Below are 17,762 nucleotides of genomic sequence, written 5' to 3'. Positions count from 1 at the left end.
CACAGAACCTCTAGAAGACTCAATACTGATAGGTGACAGATGTTGAAGAATGTGGGGGTAAGGCCCTGAGCTAAAAACTGGGATAGTGACAGAGAGTATAAAGAACACTCCCACGGACCAGGCCCAGAGAGGAACTCTATAAACTGGAACACTGGAGCAGAAGGATGGAAGGTGGCAGAAGAAAGGTTTCTAGAAAAAAAGGGGGAGGGAGGAGGATTCAAAAACTGAGAAACAATTAAGTGTTTGGAAAATTTATTGATGGGTGTTTGAAGAATTTGGAAAAAATTCACAATGTATACATAAACAAAGCAAATGAAAACACAAGGAAATTAGTAATTCCAGGAAAAATGAAAAGTTATAAAAGAAATGAAACATAACCTTGTATACTGCTTGGCTGGAGGGAATATACGTATATTCATAATAATAAACAATGAGTACTGATTTAACAAAAAATGTAATCATATAGGAAGGAGGACAGGGAGAGGTTACACAGAAATGGGGCCCAGGTGTTGTTAGCAGAGTCCTAGTCCTCAACTACTGTAAAAGGAGAAGACTATATAAAGACCATATAAAGAATAAGCACAGTGTTCTGAATTGTCATAGTAAATACTACCTTAAAGGTGTAAAGTAGATGCTTAAAGGAGAGGAGGTAGGAGGGGCACTGCTCTTTCTCCTTCTAAGTCTGGGCACTATTAGATTAGCTGAGAATTTATTACTTGGATGAAAACAAACCTTTAGTAACGATTGAGGATTCCCTGGTACATCCTCCAAGGGCATCAGAAAAGGTAAGAAAAGGTTAACTGTTCTTTATGACACCAAATTATACTTCCAAACATTTCTTTACTGTAGAGTTAGAGGTGAGGGGGACTAAACCTTCAGGTTACACAGGATGTGTAAGTGTGTGAGTGTATTAACTAACAAAAGAGAGACAGACAAACTGCCTATATTGGAACTGACCTGAGTTTAAAATATGGGGCTTCTGGTAGCAATTTTAGAACAAAGTAATTCTGACCAGTGGTCCCACTGAGGACAAACAGAAAAGCTGGCGAAATATAATAAAAACACATCTGCTCAAAGGCAGAGAAAGCTTATAAGATGATGAAGAATTAGCAGCTCAAGTTCTGGGAGAAGATGGGAATTCAGACAGATGAGCCTGTGGTTCATCTTTGAGTCATCTTAGTTCTTGATATTACATTAAGGAAATCTCAGAATTCTAGTGACTCCAAGCAGTTGGCAGAGAAGAGAAAAACTGAAGATTAATATCCTTAAAGGGAGAAAAAAGGCAAAAGAAGAAAAGGCACCAGTAGCGTGGGGTCAGACAATCACCCTAAGACAGGTCTTCAGCGGTATTTTGTCTGGGACAGTTTGCTTACTGGCCAGAGTTCTTGATAGAGGGGCATTTTGGTAATTTGTAACTATGTTGTTTAATGCAAACTTCTGAAAAGTAGCTTGTAGTCAACACTTGCAATTCTACACATTAAATCCACCTTCATTATGTTCTAAAAAGAGTAAGGCAATTTTAACTCACTTTTCCAATTCCATTTTTCTTATCTGTGACTTATTGCTGCAATTGTTACATGGACCAAAATGGGCAGCATTAAGTGGGTGCCACTCAGGGATGACATTTGTAAAAGTGACCAGATTCTTCGTATGTCTGCAAAAAAAAGAAGACATAACTTAAGTTCATGTACATCAATTTAAACCAATGCCTAAACCTTGGTTTGTTTATTCATACTTTCCTATTCCTCCCATGTAATAAATACGCCACTGTTCCTTCCAAACCATAGTAAAGCTCTCTGTGAAGCCTCTTCACCATAATTATGTGTATTTTTTCAGTTGTGAGATGAAGAAAATGTTCAAACCAGGATTTCTCAAGAGCAATACCACTGACATTTTGCACTGGGTAATTCTTTGCCGTGAGGCATTTGTCCTGTGCACTGAGAATGTTTGGCATCATCCCTGGCCTCTACCCACTAGATGCCACTAACAGCTCCAAATGTAGCAACCATTAGCTCCAAACACTGCTAAATGTCCCCTGAGGTGCAAAACAGCCCCTAGTTGAGAACCACTGTTTCCAAATTTATTAAGAGCTCACCCCTTACTTACAAAATTCACAATCTGGCTATCCATATTGACAACCGAAAATGAAAAAAGGCATTTCCAAATATATAATCAGGAATACATACAACTCAATTTTCTTGATCTTTAAAAAATTAGAATACCAGTTGTGAAATAATTTTGTTTTCACAGGTTACAGAAGTTCTAAATTTGCACTTTAGCCTAAATACTTGACAGCAACAGACACCTAAAAAGATATTTAAAGATGTACACTAGGGGCGCCTGGGTGGCTCAGTCGTTAAGCGTCTGCCTTCAGCTCAGGTCATGAGCTCAGGGTCCTGGAATCGAGCCCCGCATCGGGCTCCCTGCTCAGCAGGAGGCCTGCTTCTCCCTCTGCCTGCCGCTTGTGTTTCCTCTCTCTGTCAAATAAATAAATAAAATCTTTAAATAAATAAAGATGTACACTATATCTCAACTGGATTCACTTTAATAAAAATACCTTTAAAAGAGCAATTAATTACCTAAAAAACACTAGTTTTTTTTTTGTAAACAAATACTGTTCAATCAAGGTGAGATAAGTAGAGGCTGTTACAAATATACCAGTTCTCAGGGAAGCTAACATTTTAAAAGCAAAGCGGCGTAAAGTTATCACTAAAACTGAATGACTTATTTCTACTAAATTCTTGCTTCTCACAGACGACTGCTGAGTAAAGGCTCCTGTATTTTAGGCTATAAAAAGGAGTCTGTCTCAGCAAATAAATGTTAATGCTCCACATGACAGCAAACATTTTTGAGCACTTACTATGTGCAAAAGCAGGGTGCTGTGCTAAGCACTCGTCTCCCAAAAAACCCTAAGTGGCAGGTACCATTCTTCTCCCCATCTTACAGATGAGGAAAGTGAAATACAGAGCGCATATCAGATGATAAATGATAGACCTGAGATTTGAATACAGGGAGTCTGACTCCAAAAACCATGTTTTTAAACTGCCTCCAAAATATACTTTGTAAAGCAAGTAAAAGATCTTAAACTGGCCCTAAAAACAGCAGGACAAAACCATGAGTTTGCTGGATATTCTCCCATCAGATTTAGTGGAAATGTTTTAAACTATGATATATACTAAGATGTATTTAATGAAATGCCACTTCATTTTAGCTTTTCCTCTATAACTACTTATTTTTAGAACAAAGGAATTAAAAAAAAAAACAAAACAGCAAACCCAAATGCCAGTGGCTTCTTTCCCTTGAACCCTCAGAGTTTTTTATATACACCTCCAAAATGCACTTAACATTTTGCATTCAAAGTAACTTAAGGCATCCAACAGATCAAAAATAATTACTAAGTCACTGGCCCTCAATTATGTGTTTATATGTTATCTCCCTAACTAGTCTGAATTTGGCCAGGATAAAGATTATTTTTCTGTTAAGTTCCTGGCACATAAAATATACTCAATGAAAAGCTGTCAAACAACTCAGATGTGGATTTTGGAAAAGCTGTAATTAAGCTGATTTTAATCATCAAGCTTGTTTATATTATTTAAAATCCAGGTGGTGATTTAAGGAGTATACCACAGTGAGCAGGAAAGTCTGAGGGCAAGAAACTTAAGCTTGAATTTTGTCACTTAGTAGTGTGTCACCTTGGGCCTTGCCTATTTAACCCCTTTCAAGGTTCACTTTCCACATCTGTCAAATGAGGAGAAAATCAGATTAATTTATATAAATCAATGATAGAAGACCAGGAAATACTCGTTCTTATACTCATAGAAAATTATTTAAGTCCTAGATGAGAGTGAAATGCTTATTCTTACTCTGTTCTAATACTTTTGAGTTAACTGTTTAAAAAAAAGTTTTCTGGTTCTGTTGCTTGTATTCCCTAGAACATTCTCTCAGACTTGACTCTCCTACAAACCAAAAATAATCTCAATTTAGATAATGAGTATCTAAGCAATAGTTTTCTCTCACATTTTTATTTAATAATTTTAAGAGACTCCAAATTTTCTAATTTGCCAGTAGGTAAGAAAAGAGGGAAGGACTGATCTCTACTATAGTGATTTGAATAAATGACCAACAGAACCAGTTTGGTAATCTTTTTAATTGCCAACCAGGAACTTTCTGTGTGATGAAAACTTTCTGACTCCTCTTCCAAAATCTACTCTATTATGGGGTCAGTGTAAGGAAGCAAAAGAAATCCACTGCTGCTTTCTCCTCCATGGTTCTTCCCAAGTCCCAATCTCAGGGCATAAAATGATAGTGTGTCAATCACGACCCCTCTAATCCTCACCTAAGGGCATCAGGGAAGTAGAAAGTAGGCTGAGACAGCTCATTATGCAAGAGGAGTCTGGCGTGGTTGGTCTTTCATGGAGGAATGGGAGAGCCTAAGTTACCTCTCAGAACCGCTGCCAGCCTCTGGGAGCCTCAAATCATAAAAACAAAACCAAACAAAAACCCTAGTTGTTAACAGAGGAATAAACAAAACACGTATCATTTCAAGGAATTCTAAGAAATATTCTTACTCAGCAGGGAATCCAGAGGGGGAGCTGTGAGGGGAATATACTACTCTTCCCATTTGTCTCCCCTTCCACTGAAGAACTTAAGAAAACTCCTACTAATTAACAATCCAGCAAACCATGGTTTTTTATTCTTCCAGTTTAAAAAAGCAAGCAAACTGTAGTTTGTGGAGCTCAAATTTTTCCTTTTAATCTTAACGGTGGGGAGACTTCAAGATATGGTGGGAAATTTTACTGAGCGCAGAAGGAACGAGGGAGAGAGCAGTACAAATGGAAGCAAGTTTTATTCAAATTTTATTATTTGGAACCATTTTCAATAAAATACGTCCATTTTTAAAGAAGAGAAAAACTAACCTATTTTGATACTTGTGTCCGCACTGTGAACATTCAAAGTTCCAAGAGAAAGAATACAGGAAGAGCTTTTCAATGAGGGGTTCCATTTTTAAGAGCAGGGGAAGTGCAAACACAGGACTTTCCATATCACCTTCAAAAAGAAAAGGGAAAATCATTGCTCATAATTAACTGAAAAAAGTAAACAAAAATTATTAACTTACCTTTTGTCACTACATTCACAGTACAAATATATGTGAAAATATATGAATATAGGACAGTTAAGTTATTCACAGTTGGGCAAGGGGAAGTGTTTAAGAATCTTTTTTTCTGGGCGCCTGGGTGGCTCAGTTGGTTAAGCGACTGCCTTCGGCTCAGGTCATGATCCTGGAGTGCCAGGATCGAGTCCCGCATCGGGCTCCCTGCTCGGCAGGGAGTCTGCTTCTCCCTCTGACCCTCCCCCCTCTCCTGCTCTCTCTCTCTCTCATTCTCTCTCTCAAATAAATAAATGAAATCTTTAAAAAAAAAAAAGAATCTTTTTTTTCCTCTTAAAAAGAGAGTGCAAGCACATGGAGGGGAGGGGCAGAGGGAGAGGGAGAGAGGGAATCTCAAGCAGACTCCTCGCTTAGCAGGAAGCCTAATGCATGGCTTGATCACAACCCTGAGATCATGACCTGAGCTGAAATCAAGAGTCATATGCTTAACCAACTGAGCCACCCAGGCTACGGGAAGTTTTTAAAGCATTTTTCTAAAAATGTCTATCATAGGAAAGATTTAATTACCACTTCAGTCCCTGTCTTTCATTTTTCTTGGTGGACACTTATGGAAATGTTTTAAGGACAAAAGACCCATACTATCTCCCTCATATCTTTTTTAGCTTTTCTCTGGGAAAAAAAAAAAATCCTCAGAGCTATAAGAGCCCTAGGGTATAAAACAGAATTATAATATAGCATTATAAAAATTTTAATAAAGTATTATAAAAACAAAATAAAAATATATAAACAGTTCACCACAAATACCAAAAATGATATATCCATTTTAACACTGTAGAATAATGTCAGAGGTGGACAAAACCATTAAAAAACCATTTCTGGTCCAACTCTCTTGTTCTATGTGTGGAGAGAACATGACACACAGGGTTAAAGGGCCAGCCTCAAATCTCCCCACTCCTCATCCACCACTCTTCTTAAAATCTTTTAGTCTCATCTTTTAACAATTAAAATTAGGGGTGCCTGGGCGGCTCAGTTGGTTGAGCGTTGGCTCTTGATTTCAGTTCAGGCCATGATCTTGGGGTGTGAGACTGAGCCCCTTATTGGGCTCCGAGCTCAGCAGGGAGTCTGCTTGAGATTCTCTCACTCTCCTTCTGCACCCCCCACCGCTCGTTCTCACTCTCTCTCTCTCAAATAAATAAATCTCTAAAAAAAACCAATTAAAATTAAACTTCAATGACTTTAAGACTAGAGAAGATCTGATTCCTGGTGTCATTAAAACAAAAACTGCACAGTGAACCCAGTCTTCCAGTTTTTGGGATCAACAGGCAAATTAAATAGAAGGATTTACATTCTCCTCTTACACTTGTTCTCCAATTGGAAGTTTCTTACCTTCCTGCCCTCAGGGGAGCTGAGATGCTGCCAAAGAATTGCAGTCCTTCCCTCCCCTGCCTCCCCAGGACAGTCTCACTTCCATGGTCCAGTTCTCCCCCTAGCCTGGAGCGACAGTAGCCTGGAACTAGGCCAGGAGGAGTCACCTTGGCACGACCCAAAGGCAGAGCAGGAGGTGTTACTGCCTAAACACGCTCTATAAATACCAGGAGGTACAAAGGCTATTTTAACAGTCACCTTTGTGGTATAGTCTCACCACTACTTTTGTACAAAAATAAAAATAAAAATATTTTCTATAAATAGAAATAAATACCAATCAGTCTCCTAAACAGGAACACACATAGCATCACCCCGCATCTAAACAGTGCATAGTACAGCAGGAGTTTGTAACAGTTATTAGCATTTAAATCTTACTCTACTGTAACTAAATATTAATCGAAAAGTAAATAATTTACACTTCATAATGACAACACAGAATCTTCAGGTCTAAAAATACATAAAGTTCTCAATGAATCAAAATATCATGAAAGAAAAAAAATACCAAAGAAGAGCTCAAAACACACTGTTAAATAAGTTATAGGTGTACGGATCATTTTAGGGAATTTATATAGCTCCTAATTGATCTTAATTATTTTCCTTTGTTTACAAATTTTATGGGTATTAAGCATAAAGCATCCACTAGAGAACATATAATACCAATTAATTCCAATTTTTATAACCTCCTGCTGAAATTAGTTAAGTGGTTTCTTTGCCTCTAGTATCTTCACCCCAACGCCTATCCAACTACCTAGTTTGCATATTTCCCTAAAATACCATCATTTGCCATGATACAAATCTTTCAGTGACTCTTTGCTGTCCAGTCAAGTTTTCTCTTCTGTTAATTGCTCGTTAATGTTTTCTGGCCACTTTTCTATCAGGCTGTCCTTTTTTTAAACTGATGTACAGAATTCTTCACAAGATAGCCAGGATATTACTGCTTTGTTCTCTATCTTTGCCCAGAGGTTTCAAACTTCAATGTGATCATATCTACCACTATTTTATGTACCTTATTTAAAAAATTCTTCTGGTAAAATATTCACCCATATTTTTTCCCTAAGTTCTATAATTCTGCCTTTCCATGTTTAGGTCTTTAAATAGGCTGAAGTTACTTCTGATTACAGTGTCGAGTAGGGATCCAATTTCCCCCGTCTCAGGAACCAGCTGTCCCAGCACCATTTACTAGATAGCCTTTTTTTCCCCCACTTACCTGCATCACCATCTCTGTCACACAGTATGATGTAAGCAAAAGGGGAGGGTTTTCATCTGGACTCTCTATTCTGTTCTACTGGTCTGTGTATCCTTACACTGGTACACTTATCTCAAAGACTAAATTACTCTTAAAATTACATAAATAAGTACAAACAACAATATTATCTTTTTCCTTTAAAAAATTAGACATTAGAGAGAAAGAAAAAATTAAATTGAAGAGAGCAGTTACCTTTGTGGGGAGGTAAGGAAGAAGTGAATTAGAGTACAAAGGGGGCTTCACGTGTATTTGTAATATTTTATTTCTTAAACTGCAGGGAGGGGGAACAGAAAGGATGGTTTATAATGTATTTTTTAAAAACAATAATCAAAATGATACAATGACTGATCTTAAAAATTTAACCAACACTCAGGGTCAGTACAGATTCTCTTTCTCTTTCTTTAGTACTTGAAAGTACACATTAACATTCAGAATAAAGACACACACATTGTAGGATTTTTAAAATGCTCTCCAAAGCAAAGATTAGACTTTACTAGTAAGATCTTAAGCTCCAACATAGCACCTATTACTGCTGAATGAGTAGTATGAACACAAACAAGAGAGGAATTCTATTGTATTAGAAGAGCTGTATGCTTGCCCAATTGCTATGATTGCACAAAATAATAATTTAAAAATTCCTTCTCTGTTACATAGAAAACCAGGCCTAAGGCAGCAGTGGAACAAGATGCAACCTTGTTCCAGATACAATTATCAGGGCTAAGAGGAGTGCTGATTCAGACTGGGGGAGAAACCACTCTTTAATTCAAATGGGAACTGGAGCAGGGACCCTGAATAAAACATCTCAGGTCACTCCAGGAGGGAAAGGACACCTGCAAAATGCACTACGGGAGCCCCTCAGTCTATACTCTGGTAATCTTACAGTAAAGCCTCCTTTGAAATGAGTATCCACCCAACAGATCAGTGGTTTGGGGTAAGAACAGGGGCTGAAGGAGCCTGAAGAAAACTTTTAGGGTGACAGAACTGTTCTCTATCTCAATTATGGTAATGGATATACACTGTATACACTTAAAAAGGGTATCACTATTACAGAAATTATACTTTGTTAAAAAGGAAAAAAAAATATTCATCCCATCTGAGATCCTACCTGATGATAAATTAGAATAGTCCTTTAGACCTAAAGGAAACAATGCCAAAGATTTGGCATATGGAAATTCAGTTTATTATTTTAAGAACAGAGTAAACATGTATGTAGGAGTTCATGGAAAACAAAATAATAAAACTAGGGAACAGCACAGTGGGACAAAGATATTACCAGGCAAAAAAGACATTGCTTCCAGATATAGTATCTGAGTCTGAAGAAATAAATTTTCTGAGAGAAAAATTTGAAGGCATTGATATTTTACATAATTCAATATGGATATTTAATAGGGGTATCATATATTCTTTACTACAACACAATATTAACAGAAGAGTCACTACAACAATAAAGAGAAATAAAACAAAAAGACACTACCCTTGGAAAAAAAAATCACCAATGACTCTCTTTTGCAACACTAAACAATTTTCCGAAAGCCCCAGGATTCTAGCACCCTAGCTCTACTCTGCTCCAAGGCTAAAAGCCAAATCATAGAGAACAAAGCAGGTCTCATTCTTCTGCCCTTTTTAAAAGTAAGCAAAGCTTTCCCAAAAGTATACTTCTCCTCATATTTTATTGATGAAAACTGTACCATATGTCTATTCCTAAACCAATCACTGGCAAGGGAAGTCCGATTACTATGGTTGGTTTAGATTAGAGATTCTCAACCCTGTTCATCCTTAAAAATCACACAGGGGCTTCTAAAAATTGCTGATACCTGAGCTCCATCCCTGAGATTCTTATTTAATAGACCCCAAGCATTTTTCAATCCCCTAGGTGTTTTTAATGTACAGTCAAGGTTGAAGACGCTGAATTAGTCTACTGGGGGAAAGTACTGGAAAAGCAACCAATGGTGTCAACCCCTGAGTATCCACCTGGTTCTGAAAAATGCATCCACTTTTAAGGGGTGGAACACAAGCCTATATATTTATATGGAACAACGACTCTGCCCACCAATGATTTAACCAACGGTAGGCTCCTAAATGAAACTACACAGATTCTCTCTCCCAAGAATCGAATCACCCAAAATAATAAAATAGTATTATATTTTCTTATGATGTTAAGTATTTCTTTATGGTAAATGAGTAATACAGTTAAATAATACAAATTACTTACCTAATGTGCATCTAAGCTGAGGTTGAAGCCTAATGAAAATTTCATCTCTGACTTCATTCAGACAGGTCTCCATCTTTGCAAATATTTCTGAAGTAAGTTTTTTACAATCTCCATCTAAAAATGAAACACAGATTATCAATTTCTTATCAATCTCTATCTTTCCACAGAAAATTAAGACATTACCAAGAATGGAAGTTCATCAGAGTCAATAAATTTAGCAGAGACAAAATGGAAAAGACAAAATTTCCTTAATTCTTATTCCTCTCTCTGTGCCATATATTGCCCTAATATTCCCTCAGCCCAGTATCATTAGTTCCGACTGCATGAGCCAACATCATTGTGTTTGAGTAAATCTCAGTAAAAGCCTTTCTCATCCAAATAATCACAGGCCTAGCAAGAGATCTATGCTTTCAGATATTCTGCCTATCTCTGAAACAGCTGAAGCTATGTCTTTACATGTGATTATTACTCATGCTAGAGACAACATCTACTCATTTATTTCTTTGTATAACTTTTATTACTTCACACGAATTTGCTTCATTAAACACTCTGCAGATTAGTTATTACACACCAACTGAATCACAGTTTTATTAACCATTCACCTAGTGCTGGACAACTAAGTTGTTTCTTTTTTCACTATTATAAATACTATCATGATAAACATCTTTTGGGCACATACCTATCCATGTTTTTGTTCATTTCTTTAGGGTTAAAGTACTCAGAATTATTGTGTCAAAAAACCAGCCCCCATATGCATCTCACTCTAGTTATTAAGCTACAAAAGATTTCACAAAAAAAAAAAAAAAGATTTCACCAAAATCTCTTATAATTCATATAGCCTGATCATGCTGTTGATATGTTTTATTAGGAAAATATCTGGATTCTCCTATAATATGAAGTAAGCATTAACCAGAATTTTTATTTGACCATGCCAAAAAAAAAGAGAAAACTTAAAATTCAAAGTCAACTTAAATGCAATTATAACCATATTATAAAAACTGTAATTATTCTGTAAAAAATTAATATGACTGAATATACAGTATGGGTGAAATAAAGAGAATTAAGAGTACACTTACTGAGTAACGTATACAACTGCTGAATCATTTCATTGTACACCCAAAACTAATATAACACTGTATGTTAATTATGGCTCAAAAAAAAAAAAACTACAAAAAATAAAGTGGCTATGCTTTATAAAAAAATTAACGTAATTAAAATTAATTCAACATTCAAGTCAAAATTTGAACAAGAAATATACTCTTCTGTAATAATCAATTGAACTGTCACCTAACTCAGTATTGGGTTCCCATAATTATATAGAACAGGAATACAGAGAAGGAAAGGCAAAACAAAAATACTTATAAAAAACTGAATTTTAGGGGCGCCTGGGTGGCTCAGTCGTTGGGTGTCTGCCTTCAGCTCGGGTCATGATCCCAGGGTCCTGGGATTGAGCCCCGCATCGGGCTCCCTGCTCGGCGGGGGGCCTGCTTCTCCCTCTCCCACTCCCCCTGCTTGTGTTCCCTCTCTCATTGTGTCTCTCTCTGTCAAATAAATAAAATCTTTAAAAAAAACAAAAAACAAAACAAAACTGAATTTTAGGGGCGCCTGGGTGGCTCAGTCGTTAAGTGTCTGCCTTTGGCTCAGGTCATGGTCCCAGGGTCCTGGGATCGAGCCCTGCATCAGGCTCCCTGCTCGGCAGGAAGCCTGCTTCTCCCTCTCCCACTCCCCCTGCTTGTGTTCCCTCTCTTGCTGTCTCTCCCTGTCAAATAAAATCTTAAAAAAAACAAAAACAAAACTGAATTTTAAAACTTGCAAAAAAATTCAATCTCGAAGAAACTCAAGTTGAAACAATTATTTCTTATCTAACAAAATTGTAACTTTTAAAATGTTTATACTCAAAGGTGATCTGAGTGCTCTGGGATGCTTTCTTTTACATATGGAAATGGAATTACATGTTTATATAACCCTTTTGGAAAGCCATTCAGAAAGACTCTTTATATTAAAATTTTAATATCCCTTCTAGGATATAATCGGCAATGGATGGATTCAAAGGATAGATGGATTATATGTCATGGTGTTTATTCATAATTGCAAGTAATAATAAGCAGCCTGAATGGTCAACAATGGGGAAAAATATATAAGATTTATATAAAAGATTGCATGACCAAAGACAAGTTGAATAAAGGTGAGGATTCTTATACTCCCACACAGCAATACCTAAATAACCCTGGTAATTAAAATAGTGTAGTACTGACACTGGGACAGATAAAGTAACCAAGAAAACAAAAACTGAGAGTTAAGGAACAGCTGCCCACATATATGGAAGGCTATATAACAAAGGTGGCCTGGCAGATCAGTTGAGAAAAATGTGGAGCTAGGAGCTAGGAAAAACTAGTTAGGCAATAGGGGAAAAAGGGGATGACTATCACACACAAAAATTAACTTCAGCTGAATTAAAATTCAATGTCAACAACAAAACTTTGACTTTTCAGTGAAAATATAGGTGAATGACTTTCTAATCTTGGAAAGATTCCTTTTAAATGTCAGAAGTATTACTAGCTACAAGAGGAAAGATTAACAATTTCTGCACATCAAAAGGTATCTTTAAAAAAGTAAATACACAAGATACAAACTGGGAGATTTAGCAACACGTATCTGACATAAAGATAGCAACAAAGACATACAGAAATTCAAACAAGTACATGGCAATAGAGCAAATAACAGTAAGACACAGACATTTCACAAAAGAGGAAACATATGATCAATTTTACACTTGAAGAGCTGTCCAACCTCTTTAAAATTTGAGAAAGGCAGAGAGGTGGGTGGCGGATGGGTTAAATAGGTGACGGAACTAGGGAGTGCACTTGTGAGGAGTACTAGGTGATGTATGGAACTGCTGCATCACTGTACTGTATACACCTGAAACTAATATAACTGTGTTAACTGAATTAAAATAAAAACTTAAATAAAATTTGGGAAAGGCAAATCAAGACCATAAACCATTTTACATCATTCAAATAGCAAAATTCTCCAAGTGTGAAAATAACCAAGGGAGAATATATGGATCAGGGCTCTCTTACACAATGCTAATGGGAGTACTGATTGGTACAACCAGTTTGGAAAACAATTTGCCATTATCTTGTAAATCTGAACTTAGAGCCTATGATTTAAGATTTTATTTGAGAGAGAGAGAGCCATGCGCACATAAGAGGGGGAAGAGGGAGAGAGAAAATCTCAAGCAGACTCTGCGCAGAGCATGGACCCCAACACAGAGCTTTGATCCCATGACCCTGAGACCATAACCTGAGCTGAAATCAAGTTGACTTTTCTGTGAAAATATAGGGGAATGACTTTCTAATCTTGGAAAAGATTACCAACTGAACCACCCAGGTGCCCCAGAGTCTATGATTTGATCCCATTCCTATGGTATACCCAAGAGAAACTCTATTTGAGCCCAAGAATAGTCACAGCAGCACTATTTATAATGGCAAAAAATAACTCAGTGACAGGTAAATGAATAAATATACTGATATATTTACACAATGGACATCTATAGCAATGAAAAATAATGAACCACCAATACAAGCAGCTTCACAAATAAATCTTTATAGAAAGAAAATACAAAGGGGCACCTGGGTGGCTCAGTCAGTTAAGCAGCTGCCTTCAGGGTCCTGGGATCAAGTCCCACAGGGAGCCTGCTTCTCCCTCTCCCTTTGCTGCTGCTCCTGCTTATACTCTCTCTCTCTCAAATAAATCAATCTTAAAAAAAAAAAAAAGGAAAGAAAGAAAAAAAGTCCCAGAAGACTACTGTACAATATCCTTTTTATTATGTTCAAAACAAACTAAAGTAGGCAATATATTGTTTAACAATACATATGCAAAACAAACTATTTCAAAAAAGAAACAATAAAACACATTTCAGGGTGAATTACTTTTGCAGGGGAGATGGAGCGTGGGATGGGAGGAACACATAAGTAGATTAAGTTATTGGAAATATTTTAATTCTTTTGGGTTGGGAGGTGGGTTCATAGGTATCCTATTTTATAAGAAAAAAATAATACATAACCCTCATTGTGAATAAAGATTGTTGGGAAACTGGAATAATGAGTGATTTGTAGCTGTATCTTTTCCATGTTATGAGACAAAACTGAACATTAACTTTTTTTCTTAAGATTTTATTTATTTGTCAGAGAGAGAGAGAGAGAGGGCACAAGCAGGGGGAGCGGCAGTCAGAGGGAGAAGCAGGCTCCCTGCTGAGCAAGGAGCCCAATGGAGGGCTCAATCCTAGGACCCTGGGATCATGACCTGAGCTGACGGCAGACGCTTAACTGACTGAGCCACCCAGGCATCCCTGAACATTAACTTCTTTAAAAGTAAAAGAGAAATAAATTATTATTACCAACCTTTAATTCCATCCAACTGATTGGTATGCAGGAGCTTATTGGCTTGGTTATACTTCATAAACAACTGCCAGAACACAGAGTCCTCATTAGAGTACAGGTCAGTCACAGTGTTTTTTAACCCTTCCAAGTGCACCAATGCTGACAGAATACAATCTAACCAACAGAGAGAATTAGCGTTTTTCCACTGGACACATAAAGACTGGCAAAGTGATGTACATTTGCTCTCCAATGGCATTTCCAGTTCAGACGTGCATCCTTCATTTTGAGGAGAAATCACTCCAGTTCCAGAAACATCAACTGTAGTAGGATATTCTTCAGCAGCCATGTCTGTATCAGCCTCCAAAATCTCATTCTGTTCCAAGGAATCAGCTGTCCTAACTGGATTCTGTGGACCACTGTGTGGTAAATCAGGTAAGTGAGATGAGGTTTCATCATATGCTTCTCCATTATGTTTGCTGTTCAAAACTTGTCCACCATCAGTAACAATATGATTTTTAGTCTTTTTGGCATTTGCTAAAAGAGGTAAATCTTTATAGTTGGTTTCCAAGAACTTTCTTTTTTGAGGCTTATTTGTAATGTGACAATCTTCCAAATCAGGAGAAATTAAGTTATTAAGTGATTTAGAGCCCAAAGGATAGATGCACTAGAAAGAAAAAGAAAATGATAACTACAAAAAATTCAAATAAGCTCAAGTTTTATAGTACAATTTCTACGTCATGAAAAATACGTATAAAATTTTAGCATCAATACAATTGTACCAATCTAAATTTAAAGGAACTAGGAATAAACAACTATTAAATAAAAATTTTGGCCCCCCAAAGCATAGTTTTCCCTAGTTAATTTGAACAATCAAGGGTTTAATCTGATCCACACTAGAGGAAGCTAAGAAGGAAAACATACATACTTTTAATAAAAAACCTAATATTTAGTGAATTAACAAATTTCAACAATTTAAAGAAACATGCTATGATGAGTGTTATTCTTTTTGGGACAGGTACACCGCATAACATTAAAAACTGGAAAAGTATTTTCATTTTGGGGGGGAAGTATTTTCAAATAAAAAAACTGCATTAGTAATTTCTGTGTTTCTTAATTTCAAAACAATATTAATCTGAGAGCATATCAGCGTTATCAATTTTACATCCTTATTGGATCTAAGAATCAAACTGGCCGAATTTTAACAACTTTATCAAATCTTATTATGTATTAACATAATTTCAGCCAAATATCAAAAGTGTAGACAAATCACCAAAATAACCAATTTTCCCCAAGTCTGAAACCTAGGAAGATATTTTAAAAGACAAATTCAAGAAATCTAATAGACTATGTGTCCTCATTTAAAATAATGCCTTCTTCTACACAAGCCTGGTAACTGCTACCTTGGTGGCCTCTACTGAACTAAAGAACTATCCCTCCTGCTATTCATGCCCTGGCAGAGTCAGGCCTCTGCTGTACCACTCTGGGCTAAGCCATGTGACCAGCTTTGATGGGATGTTCACAAGCATGATCCATGTGGAAGCCCAATAAGCATGGGCTCATTGAGCTACTCCTTTTGGAGCCTTCCTTCTGGAACACTCCTTCTTAAAGAAGTCCCATCCATTATACTGTGAGGAGCCCAATTAGCCTCATGGAGAGACCCTCATGGAAAAGAACTGAGATTGTGGCTGACTGCCCGAGCTGAGTTCCCAGTTGGCAGCTAGCACCAACTGCCAGCTATGTGGACATTTTAGGTTTCCTAGACAACAGCAGGTGAAATGTAAGAACCACCTGGGCAACCCACAGAATCATGAGTAATGCTAAGTCAAGCCATTAAGTTTTTTTAGTCACTAGGTTGTGAGCAACAGATACTGAAATGCACTAAATCCTCTTTTTAAGTACAGTTTCTTCTATACAAATAAATACTATACTCATAATATTGTGCTTATGAAATTCTTTAGTTTAATAGGATAAGTTCTGGATTCTTCTGTTACCAACTAGTAATGCACTCGCCATCAACTAACAATTTGACCCCCAACATTATACCTTGAGATTATTTCCTAAATCCTACCATTTGTCAGAAAACAGAGAACACTTTAAAACAATAATAATTTTGTATTCATAGTCATAGACCAGTATATATCCAAAAAAACATGAAAGCAAAAAAATGAAAGACCTCAAAGAGGTATCTGCATACCCGTATTCATTACAGCATTATTCACAACAGCCTAGAGGTGAAAGCAACCCACATATCCATGAATACACAGATGGATAAAGAAAATGTGGTATACATACAATGAAATATTATTCAGCCTTAAAAAGTAAGGAAATCTGTTCACAGACTACAACATGTATAATTATTGAAGACATTATGCGAAGTAAAATAAGTTAGTCACAAAAGGACAAATACGGTATGATTCCGCTTATATGAGGTACCCAGAGGAGACAAATTCATAGAGACCAAAAGTAGAATGGTGGTTTCCAAAGCACGGGTGGAGGGGAAAAGGGGAGCTGTTATTCAGTGGGTACAGAATTTGAGTTTTTCAAGACGAGAAAGTTCAAGAGATCTGTTGCATAATAATGTGAATATACCTAACACTCCTGAACCGTACACTTAAAAATGATTAAGATGGTAAATTTCACGTTTTTTTTAATAATTAAAAAATTTTTAAAAAACAAAAAAAATTTAAAAAATCTTTATCGATCTCAAGCAGAGTCAAGATCATGGTGTCATATCCTACCAGCACCCCTACTTAATTAAAAACAATAAACAATAAAGGGCCCTGGAGCTGCAAAATTTAGTGGCCTAGATGATTTCCCCCTACATTATTTGCAAATGTCTCATCTGACTTTTCTATCTATAATTTGTGCTCCAGTCAAAGGGCCAATTTAAAATACAATTTGTCCTTGCCCCATTTTTTCTCTTTTATAAATTGTTTTCAGATTTTTATCTCTTTATACCTCGACTTTAGTATCTACTTTGTATTTATAATGAACATATGCCATTTTTGTAACTAGAAGTTTTTTAACTTGTCTTCAAAAAAAGGAAAGTCATAAAACGATAATACATAAAGTATTAATTTTTCCATCTAGCCCAACCATGCAAAAGCATTTAAAATCTAAGGCTGAAAAAAATCTAATGCTGCCTCTTTCACTGATTTTTTGAGCAGCTTAAATACATTCCCGTTTTCCTATAAAACAGAAAAAGGAAAACATTGCACATTACCTTATATTTGGAAAAGTATAAGGTATGCCAAAAACAAACTATAAAAACATTTACAAAAAAAATAATTTACATTCATTTTACAAATGAAGAAAACCAAGAAAATGAGTGTTTTCTCTGACATCTTAAGACTTAAGAGCCTTATAAATTTCATGTTTTTTTAAAAAAAA

General features: G+C 36.4%; 2 protein-coding genes across 7 annotated transcripts in view; one reads left to right on the top strand and one right to left on the bottom strand.

Moving 5' to 3' along the window:
- HSPH1 (heat shock protein family H (Hsp110) member 1) overlaps positions 1 to 17,762 on the top strand; it is a 467,085-nt gene that overhangs the window by 425,991 nt on the left and 23,332 nt on the right. The gene's annotated exons all lie outside the window — the stretch shown is intronic.
- The window catches only part of USPL1 (ubiquitin specific peptidase like 1), a 33,348-nt gene that overhangs the window by 8,251 nt on the left and 7,335 nt on the right, over positions 1 to 17,762 (bottom strand). For 5 of the 6 annotated variants that reach the window (XM_031036023.2, XM_081814797.1, XM_081814798.1 and 2 more), the window contains 4 exons: positions 14,394 to 15,036; positions 9,991 to 10,104; positions 4,917 to 5,046; positions 1,529 to 1,654 (listed from right to left, as the gene is read on the bottom strand). In XM_031036023.2, coding sequence (XP_030891883.2) covers positions 1,529 to 1,654; positions 4,917 to 5,046; positions 9,991 to 10,104; positions 14,394 to 15,036 — 1,013 coding nt within the window. The remainder of the gene's footprint in view (positions 1 to 1,528; positions 1,655 to 4,916; positions 5,047 to 9,990; positions 10,105 to 14,393; positions 15,037 to 17,762) is intronic. The other variant, XM_081814800.1, reaches the window with a different exon arrangement.

The sequence above is a fragment of the Leptonychotes weddellii genome, chromosome 3 (genome assembly GCF_054177405.1).
Source record: "Leptonychotes weddellii isolate Sample4059 chromosome 3, ASM5417740v2, whole genome shotgun sequence".
In the NCBI taxonomy this organism is placed as follows: domain Eukaryota; kingdom Metazoa; phylum Chordata; class Mammalia; order Carnivora; family Phocidae; genus Leptonychotes; species Leptonychotes weddellii.
Note: the sequence above shows the minus strand (reverse complement) of the source record. Positions and strands in the feature narration are given on the sequence as shown.